A 10,928-nucleotide genomic window follows, 5' to 3' on the forward strand; every position below is an offset into this window, starting at 1 on the left:
CATTCAACTTATTAATTTTTGTAGTCATAAACGTCATCTTAATTAGTAGTCAGCAACATATTGTATATTTGTTTTCATTCATTACTTAATTTCTGTAAAAAACTGGTACTGTGGTTTAAGAATTTTGTTACATTTAATGTAGACATCCACTCGTATCTGATCCTTCCCATCCACAAAATACATTTTTCTGTTATGGAGATGAACACAGTGACATGACAGAAAGAGTTTTAATATCATGAACATACAATTGTTTGGCTAACCAACTATCAAGTCTTCTACACAGATAAAGGACCAATACAATCTTTAAGTAACCGTACAAATTATTTGTTTTTTTTTAGAAGAATTTCGTAGTTTAGAGATAAAATATTCCATTCAAACAGATCTCATTACAAAAAATATCACAATAGATAAAATTGAAAAAAATTGTGTTGGTTGCTGACCAATATTTTTAGTATCCGTGACAGAATTCAGTTATAAAAATGTAATTTCTTCTGATTGCTAATCCCCTAACAAATACAGCTCATCTTTGGCGTAAGTAACAATGGTATGACACTGTGCTATTGTAGCAGACCTTAAGCTTTACCACAACCACATGATGAAATGAGCTTTGCTGCCTATCAACAAAACAAAAAGACAGAACTAAAGCTAAGACATGTATTTATCACAATCCAAGCAGATGCTGCCAATTAGGTTCACAAGCCATTTAGTCCAATTTGTACAAGAAGTAAAGATAAAACCTACCTAAGTCTTTGATCTAATGTGACCACCCCTCCCACCTTTCCTCAACCACTATGAAACATTAATACATGAGGAGAGGTTCTAGGATTTTTCTATTTATAAATTATTCTTATTGATTATTTTTAAATTAGATTGTTCTATGGTTGGTATTATTAAAGATGCAAGATATCATATTATTAATTTTTAAGGATTAGAAAATTAAAACCAAGCTACTACAGATCATGTAGTACAAGACATATCAAGTATTTTATCATTAGCTTGACTAATTAAAACCTTAAATTGTACACTGGCAGTTAATGACATAGGAACCAGAAACCATACAACACAGATCTTAAGTTCTAACAACATATCACACACCACAATCATTTGCTAAGAACTTTTAAAAATAAAACAAAAATGTGTGAGCATTTTCTTTGCAGTCAAATGAGCAAAATGTGCAGATAGGCCAGGTAAATGTTACAATAAAATGCCAACAAGCAGATTAAGGGACCAGAACTTGTATAATATTCATGCTTATCACAACACTTGTTACTTAAAAATATGTTCACTGTCAATATTAATAGACCAGATTTCAACGGCAAGGTTTCATAGTTTTCCATTTGTTTGAGCTTAGAAAAAATTGGCTTACAGAAGCCTTGTTGGCAACTCGCCAGATTTCTATGGCAAGTTTGTTTTTAAAAATGTGGTTAACATTTAAACTAAGTTTAAAGTCGCAAGGAGTTCTTGTTGTTAAAACAAAAAGAGATTAACGTTAAGTTAAATGTAAAGTCATGAAAACAAGCCGAGACATTTTTTAGTCTTTAAGAAAAAAAAAGCATTTTGTCAAGGGACAAAGCTGAGATCACATCGAACCATCACAGTGAGAAACGGGAGAAGCTACCTTTCCACAACCCAACCACATGGCACCAAAGACAGGTGTAGAGATAATTAACACACACACCTGTCCATGAGAGTAAAATACATACATCTGTTAACACTGACAAAAACACTGGGAATATCTTCTCTATAAATATATGGATATACATCTATTAATATAAATTTATATTAGCAATATAAAGTTGCTGCGCCCAGACCAGATGAACTCAAGTATGTAAAGTATAATGAAACTGCTTCTATACTTCAGGTGTGAATTCTTTTTTTAAACTAATGTATCAACAAAACATATTTAGCTAATGCTTCACACACAACACGTTTGTTAATTTAGAATTTGACTGGCAATATGAAATCAAATGAGCAGTTAATTCATGCAGATTGCCTTGAATTTTTTAAAAAGGACTTCTGGACAAAACAAACAGTAGATAATGAAGCAGACTTGTGTATGTGAACGGTTTAAAAGATTTGTACCAGATCTGTGGTTTGTCTGCTTGTTAAAGAAAATATTTTACCACATAGAAATGTGTCACCTATGTGCATGCTAGATTTGTTGGTGGTAGAAATAATCTATCTGCACTTCTGACAGTAAATTCATAGAAAGGGAAGCTACCAATGTTTACCTAAATATCATTCTTATTACAACTACAAGTACACAAAAAGTTATGATCAACACAGTAAGTATTAGAATAACAATCTATGTGTGGTTCAATGATACTAACAAAGTTTGATTTAGTAAATCCTGACATGAAATATTTTAGTTCAAAGTTTGATTTAGTAAATCTGGACAAAATGTACATTTTAAAAATCTGTGAATATAATAAAATATGATGTGTTTATAGTTTAAGGGAAAAAAGAAAGATCTTTTGATTAATTCTGGGTTCTTTTTTTTTTATCTTAAATGTAATGATATTTATATTGACCTCATTGGTAGGATATGAATGAAAAAGTTTTTATGTAGAAAAATTGATCAGCCAAAGAATGGCTCAGTAAAATAATAGGTATTAATTTACATTATATAAGTACTTGATACCAAAAATATGTATAATAATAATTTTTGAGAATTATTTGAATTATTAAGTTATTTTTAAACAAAATTAAAGGCTCTTTAATAGCATTTTTTTAAAAATACAATTAATTATGTAACCAGTCAAAATGAAATGTATGTTGCCAGGGTGATTTTTTACTGATTTGAAAACAAATGAAGCTGCATTGTTGTGATAATATCATTTGGCCAATCAGGCATGAGATGCATTTGTAAATGACCTGAGATCTAGAAAAATGGTTTTGATGCACAAATGCATTTTAACTGACTAGATATTTGTGGCCGGACAGTTCATCCAGAGATTCTAGGCCTACATCATGGTTAATTAACTTATTATGGGAAGTAAAATAACCTGTTTGTTAGAAGGGAAATGTCACTTTTAGCAGTTGAAAATAAACAGCCTAATATGATAGGAATTTTTGAGGTAGTTAAGAAGGACATTCTGATCTACTTCTATAACATTCTAATCTAATTATAGAACAGTTGTCCATTTTAAGAACATTTAAGCAAAAATATGTTTGCCCTATATTATTTAAAATATTATTTATTCCACATACTTTATATATTTGACAAATGCTTGGGTATAAATTAAATAGAGATATAAATAATAAAATTAGTAGAGGTACAGGATAAATTATTTAGTACAGTAAAAAAACTCAAGAGTTAAATAAACTGAGATTTAGCTTTGACCTAGCTCATGCAAGAGCTGAACAAACTCAGCTTTAGCTCACGCAAGAGCTAAACAGACTTTAACCTGGTTCATGCAAAATCTTCAACTTTGAACCTTTTCTTTAAAATATTTCCAAAACTATCCTCGGCCAAGATGGTGATGGTGGGGACATCAGCGGGGAGGTTGGAAACTTTTGATCTGTGCAGGACAAATTCTGTAGGCGGCGCCTGATTCAGGAATTCCCAGTGATGGAAGACAGAACCTTCCGGGTCCGTGCGCAGCTCAACTATACGTATCCCTACTGGTGATTTGATTCGTGCTCTACAACATAATATAATTTCAATAATTAAAGAATATTTTAAAGGAGGGATATTATTATATTTACAAATTAAATATAACTGTATTGTTTTGGGATTATCATCTACAGTGTTTTATGAAGTGCAATCTTTATTTTAAAAATAGATTTTTTATAAATTTATTACAATATTTTAAAAAATGTATCAGCCTTCCCCGACAAACCCTGGTGTCTTACATAGGTAATAATATGTCTAAATAAACAAAAACCAGTATAGACATGCAATGATTGTAACATTATTTCTATAACTAATAATATTTATGCCGTCAGTTTCTACACAAGATGAAACCCAATCTCTTTCAATACATAGACCTATATGTGGCATGTGAAACACAGCCAGGTGTAGACATATAGAGAGATCTAATAGCCCCAATAAAACCATAAAGTTGACAGCTGCTGTAAATAAAACAGTTATCTCCCTTGTTATTGCCCAAATCAAACATATTGAGTTACTTACCCTTGTAAAGTGGGGTTTTTCCGGCAGTCACTGGGATCACATTTATTGAACCATCTTTAAAAAAAATATTTTTTTGTTAGACTCTAAAATGATTTAAACAAGTTACACTAACTAATAAAAGTAATGAAAATAAAAGGGAAACAGAAAGGCATTAGATGTTATTTATCATCTGGCTTGCTTAAAGAGACAAAATGGCAAGTTTTATGGTAAGATAAACTGATTACCCCTTGGTTGGCTATGACAACAATAATAAAATCAACTAGATGCTATACCAACAACATTAGTGATTGAAAGAAAATTTTTTTTTTACAGAGCTTAGAGGCTATAAAAGACCAAAATAGAGTGAAACAAACCAAACATTTGTTATTTTCCCACTAAATCTAAACTTAATGTAACATCAATAGGAAATGTATTTTTAAATTAATGTGACAAAGCTGATTTTTCATAAATTTTAGCAGTTTCTTAAAATAGCCATTTTATTTTTAGAAGTTAGTAGGCTCATCAATCTCATCACGTTATTGTTACAAAATTGTTAAATGCTGGGCCTCGTTAAGGTAAAATTGTTAAATGCTGGGCCTCGTTAAGGTAAAATCATTAAGGTAAAATTGTTAAATGCTGGGCCTCGTTAAGGTAAAATCATTAAGGTAAAATTGTTAAATGCTGGGCCTCGTTAAGGTAAAATCGTTAAGGTAAAATTGTTAAATGCTGGGCCTTGTTCAGGTAAAACGTGCTCTCAAGTACTGCTACTGTAGGCAGTAGATAAGGTCAGTAGCACTGTGCCCAAGTATATTTTCCCTAAAATTTGATTTAAAACAAAAAGAACTAAAATTCAAATTTTTAGAAAATTTGTATCTAAAATATTTGTTAAAGAGCAGAAGTTAAGAAGCAGAAGTTTAAAAAAATGTCCATTTAGTACATGCATAAAAAATATCTTTTTACAAAGAAGCATTTTTATTTTTTTTAAAAGTGGAACAAAAAATAATTTTTTAAAAGTCCAGTGAAAAAAAGTTTTTTTTAATTGTATGGTGTTTAAAAAGTAAGCTGAAACTATGTAATATATAATATTATAATAATAGAAAAGATAAATGGACCATTAGCAATAAGATATCAAGTGACTTAAGATTGCTCAACAAACTGATATGTTATCAAATGAAAGAAAACTAGCTAAAAGTGATTAATTTCAAAATGAAATAGAAAAAAATTTCAGTAAGAGCTAAAAAAAACTTTCTACGAGTGCTGGAAGAAAGCTTTACCTCACAAAGCTCTGAGGTGAATGGAGAAAGAATGGTATTTATACAGACGGTTTTAAAAATATGTTATTTTAAATCCTAGTTTTCTCCCTTTAATTGATTTACTTCCCTTTAAACACTGTTATGTTTTTGAAGGTTGTTACTACAAAATATGTTGCAACAATTTTAAAAGTTTAATTTTTTTTTTAAGTTTTTTATTAGTTTTTCAAAAAAAATGTTTAAGGTTGCAATTTCTCTAATCATGAAACAAAACAAGTTAATAAAAAGCATTTCCATTCAACATGGGATTTTTGACTAATGATAGTTTTGTTGACCAAGATTTTATGGTCCAAACCAATGAGTACAAACAGGGATGTGGACAATTTTGGCACACCACAGAGAATAATCACATAGTTAATTAAACACATTGTAAAGCTGTATAGTTCATTTAATGACAACAAAGGACCTTGGCATGGTCACAGACTAAATATAAAACTAACTCAAACAGCCACATAAAATTAACAAAGATAAGATGTAAGGTAAAAACTTACTTATGAAAGCGCAGGACAACAGCAGACGAGCGATACCAGTGGGCTCCTGCATCCACAAAGTTGACCTCTGAGGTTATGGTGAGGTCAGAGGTGGAGGGTGGGTCCTCTGGGGAGTTGGGTAGTGTGGAGGGGCCGGGAGAGGTGGGGGACAGGGAGGAGGACGAGCCCACAGAGGTCAAGGACACCGACGAGGGCCTGCGGTCTGTAGAACAAATGAACATTCTGGAAGTTTATACTGTGTCTTCTCAGACCAGATGGTTCATGGGGCAGATGAAGTAGAGTTTAACTGTTTCTCTGAACTTCAACAAATGAAAGGCTAGCGTGGTCAGCATTATGTCCAGACACCATTTCTTGCCGAAATCAGGTACTTATCAGAGCTGGGTGGACTCAATAATATTCTACTCCTCTAACGATTAATTTGGAGAAACTAGCCCAGGACAGAAATGCCTGGAAAGCTCTAGTCAGCTGCCTAAGTCCCAGGACGGGCAACAGGCTAACTTAACCTACCCAAGGACTCAAGACCATTAACCGATGTGGAGAATTTTGGATTATTATTATGTCCTCTAACTTTTGACCACTCAATATTAATTTGTTTTAAATGTTGACATCACCATTAAAAAAAAATTCAAGATGATTTTGTTATTACCAGCACTAGATTTTAAAATCTTACATATATATATATATATATATATATATATATATATATATATATATATATATATATATATATATATATATTAGGATTAGTCTCAAGTATAATTATACTTTATGAAATATTTTACAACAAGAATGTACAACTATTACCCCCAGTCATCTTGGTAGAACTCCCTTCTCGCACCACGGTTGAGCGGATAGTCTCCCCTTCCACGATGGTCTGCCGAGTCTCGCTGCCATCGTAGTTTTTTACAGAGAAGGTCATGGTCGTTGGAGCGGCAATCTGCCTGAATCCCGACTCAATGCTGACCACAAGAGGGGCAGGAGGGGTGTAGATTCTATCACTAGGTGTTAGTGCCTGGCAAAATTATAACATTTTCTTAAAATTCTTGTTCGTCATTCAAAATCACATGTTTACACATAGTTCAAAATCACATATTTACACATAGTTCAAAATCACATATTTACACATAGTTCAAAATCACATGTTTACACATAGTTCAAACTCACATATTTACATAGTTCAAAATCATAGATCTACATTTATTAAAAATTCTAAAGGAAAAATGAACAGACTGCACTTGATAAAACTGAATATAAAACAAAAAGCTGTGTGTTTAGCCCAGAGCTCACCTGCTTATTGGGGCTGCCATAACATATATCTGTCTGTCTCTTGAGGGCGGCACTGATTGCACTCATGGCACCATTAGCACTATCATAGCTACTGCCTGGTGATCAGATACAACAGTTAGACCACAACCACATAAAATATGGGGGAAAGGGACGTCAGTTATAATTGAAATCATGATACATATTTTATTTTTCTACTTGACTGAATTGAAGTTATGATTGGCTTCAATTTTTAAAAAATTAAGAAAAACCAAAAGGCCAGTAAATGACCTAAAGACCATCAACTGACCTTGACCACTGAATGACCTAAAGAACAGACTGTCCTAAAGACCACTGACTGATCTAAAGACCACTGACTGACCTAAGGATAAGATACTGACCAAGACTATCACATGACCTTTACCACTGACTGACCTAAAGAAGGTGAGGTGTCATCAATGCTGCTGGTGGATGGTGTGCGTGACACCTCGGAGTTGCTGCTGCCACCACTGTTGTACCTCTGGCGCTGCCTGTCAGACCTGTGGTGGTGCCGGCCCTTACGTCTACGTTGTACAGTAAAAACCTGGGGAACCACATACAAATATTCATATTTTATGTGCCTATGTTGTAGTTGTACATACTTATTATAAAAATGCAATCTTTTGTCCAAGTATACAAATATTTAAAAATTTAAGAAACTGAAACATTGACAAAACTACTCTCCAAATACCTGGTCATTAAACATAAAATGTTTTACTAAAAAAACTGACCCCATCAAACAGCTGACCCCACCAACAGCTGACCCCCACCAACAGCTGACCCCATCAAACAGCTGACCACACAAACAGCTGACCACACCAACAGCTGACCGCATAAACAGCTGACCACACAAACAGCTGACCCACCAACAGCTGACCCCACAAAAAACTGACCCCACAAACAACTGACCCCACCAACATCTGACCCCCACAAACAGCTGACCCCATCAAACAGCTGACCCCACACACAAACAGCTGACCCCACAAACAGCTGACCCCCACAAACATCTGACCCCCACAAACAGCTGACCCCATCAAACAGCTGACCCCACACACAAACAGCTGACCAAATCAACAGCTGACCCCACCAACATCTGACCCCCAAAAACAGCTGACCCCACCAACAGCTGACCCCCATAAACAGCTGACCATATAAACAACTGAACACATAAACAGCTGACCCCACAGACAACTGACCCCACCAACAGCTGACCCCAAAAACAGCTGACCACACCAACAGCTGACCCCACAAACAACTGAGCACATACCTTATGCAGGTCATCAAAACCTCGTGCCATGATGCCAGAGGGTGTGTGAGCCAGGTCAAACGTGTGACCCAGTTCATGTAGAGACGCGCCTAGACCCGTGGCGTAGTTGGCCCAGTAATACTCTCTGAAATAGACAATAGCAATATGAGTTAACAAATCTAACAGTAATACTCTCTGTGATAGATAATAACATAATGTGTTCACAAATCTAACAGTAATACTCTCTGTGATAAATAATAGCATAATGTGTTCAAATATCAGTAATACTCTCTGAGATAGATAATAGCATAATGTGTTCACAAATCTAACAGTAATACTCTCTGAGATAGATAATAACATAATGTGTTCACAAATCTAACAGTAATACTCTCTGAGATAGATAATAGCATAATGTGTTCACAAATCTAACAGTAATACTCTCTGATAGATTATAACATAATGTGTTTACAAATCTAATGTGTTCACAAATCTAACAGTAATACTCTGAGATAAATAATAGCATAATGTGTTCACAAATTTAACAGTAATACTCTCTGAGATAGATAATAACATAATGTGTTCACAAATCTAACAGTAATACTCTCTGAGATAGATAATAGCATAATGTGTTCACAAATCTAACAGTAATACTCTCTGAGATAGATAATAACATAATGTGTTCACAAATCTAACAGTAATACTCTCTGAGGTAGATAATAACATAATGTGTTCACAAATCAAACAGTAATACTCTCTGTGATAAATAATAGCATAATGTGTTCACAAATCTAACAGTAATACTCTCTGAGATAGATAATAGCATAATGTGTTCACAAATCTAACAGTAATACTCTCTGATAGATTATAACATAATGTGTTTACAAATCTAATGTGTTCACAAATCTAACAGTAATACTCTGAGATAAATAATAGCATAATGTGTTCACAAATTTAACAGTAATACTCTCTGAGATAGATAATAACATAATGTGTTCACAAATCTAACAGTAATACTCTCTGAGATAGATAATAGCATAATGTGTTCACAAATCTAACAGTAATACTCTTTGAGATAGATAATAACATAATGTGTTCACAAATCTAACAGTAATACTCTCTGAGGTAGATAATAACATAATGTGTTCACAAATCAAACAGTAATACTCTCTGTGATAAATAATAGCATAATGTGTTCACAAATCTAACAGTAATACTCTCTGAGATAGATAATAACATAATGTGTTCACAAATCTAACAGTAATACTCTCTGTGATAAATAATAGCATAATGTGTTCACAAATCTAACAGTAATACTCTCTGAGATAGATAATAACATAATGTGTTCACAAATCTAACAGTAATACTCTCTGATAGATAATAACATAATGTGTTCACAAATCTAACAGTAATACTCTCTGAGATAGATAATAACATAATGTGTTCACAAATCTAACAGTAATACTCTCTGAGGTAGATAATAGCATAATGTGTTCACAAATCTAACAGTAATACTCTCTGTGATAGATAATAACATAATGTGTTCACAAATCTAACAGTAATACTCTATGAGATAGATAATAACATAATGTGTTCACAAATCTAACAGTAATACTCTCTGAGATAGATAATAACATAATGTGTTCACAAATCTAATGTGTTCACAAATCTAATGTGTTCACAAATCTAACAGTAATACTCTCTGATAGATAATAACATAATGTGTTTACAAATCTAACAGTAATACTCTCTGTGATAAATAATAGCATAATGTGTTCACAAATTTAACAGTAATACTCTCTGAGATAGATAATAGCATAATGTGTTCACAAATCAAACATGCATCAGATTAGAATCATAAAACCTGTCTCATATTACTCCCATATAGACAACTAGCATAATGTGTTCACAAATGAAACAAGCATCAGATAACTGTCACCACCTGTATCATACTATTGCCATATGTGACCACCGCCCAACTTAACTAGTGCAATGGCCCACACATATGTAAGCAACTACCCTGATTAGGCAAGGGAGGTAAGGAAACTTTAAGTAACACTTTTTGTAGGACTTGAAAATGAAACCCAAAGAAATTTGTATAACTCATAATTCTTTGTGAATTCGGGTGGGGTTGTATATGGGTGTTTTTTAATAAGGGTGAGAGGGAGGGGCGGTGAAAGGGGGGGGGGGGTGTAAAAATGAGGGGCACAGAGAATAGCTATTTATAAAAATGGGGGGGGGGGGGGGGAGATACTGATAGTTTGCCCCTGGTGCATGAATGGGTCATTATGCTTCTGTTGTGTATAGAGGGGAGGGATGTAGAGATATTGCTAAAGATTATTATGGTCAGACAATGAGAGAAGTTCTGTGTTTAGATTAGGTGAGGTTATGTAATCAAACATGTAATTAACCATGTAATCAAACATGTAATCAACATTGTAATCAACCATGTAACCAACAATGTAACC

General features: G+C 33.5%; 1 protein-coding gene across 1 annotated transcript; it reads right to left on the bottom strand.

The window, feature by feature from the left end:
- Positions 1–230: 230 nt before the first annotated feature.
- On the bottom strand, positions 231–8,608 carry LOC131931460 (uncharacterized; the record flags this gene model as incomplete). The annotated part of the gene is made up of 7 exons (XM_059288262.1): positions 231–3,644; positions 4,136–4,189; positions 5,916–6,117; positions 6,720–6,927; positions 7,203–7,297; positions 7,614–7,761; positions 8,485–8,608. Coding segments are annotated over 7 exons (1,063 nt in total), but the record flags the coding sequence as incomplete, so codon positions are not given.
- Positions 8,609–10,928: the final 2,320 nt, after the last annotated feature.

The sequence above is a fragment of the Physella acuta genome, unplaced genomic scaffold (assembly GCF_028476545.2).
Source record: "Physella acuta isolate Inbredline_101_S28 unplaced genomic scaffold, ASM2847654v3 ptg001975l, whole genome shotgun sequence".
NCBI classification, from domain to species: Eukaryota; Metazoa; Mollusca; class Gastropoda; family Physidae; genus Physella; species Physella acuta.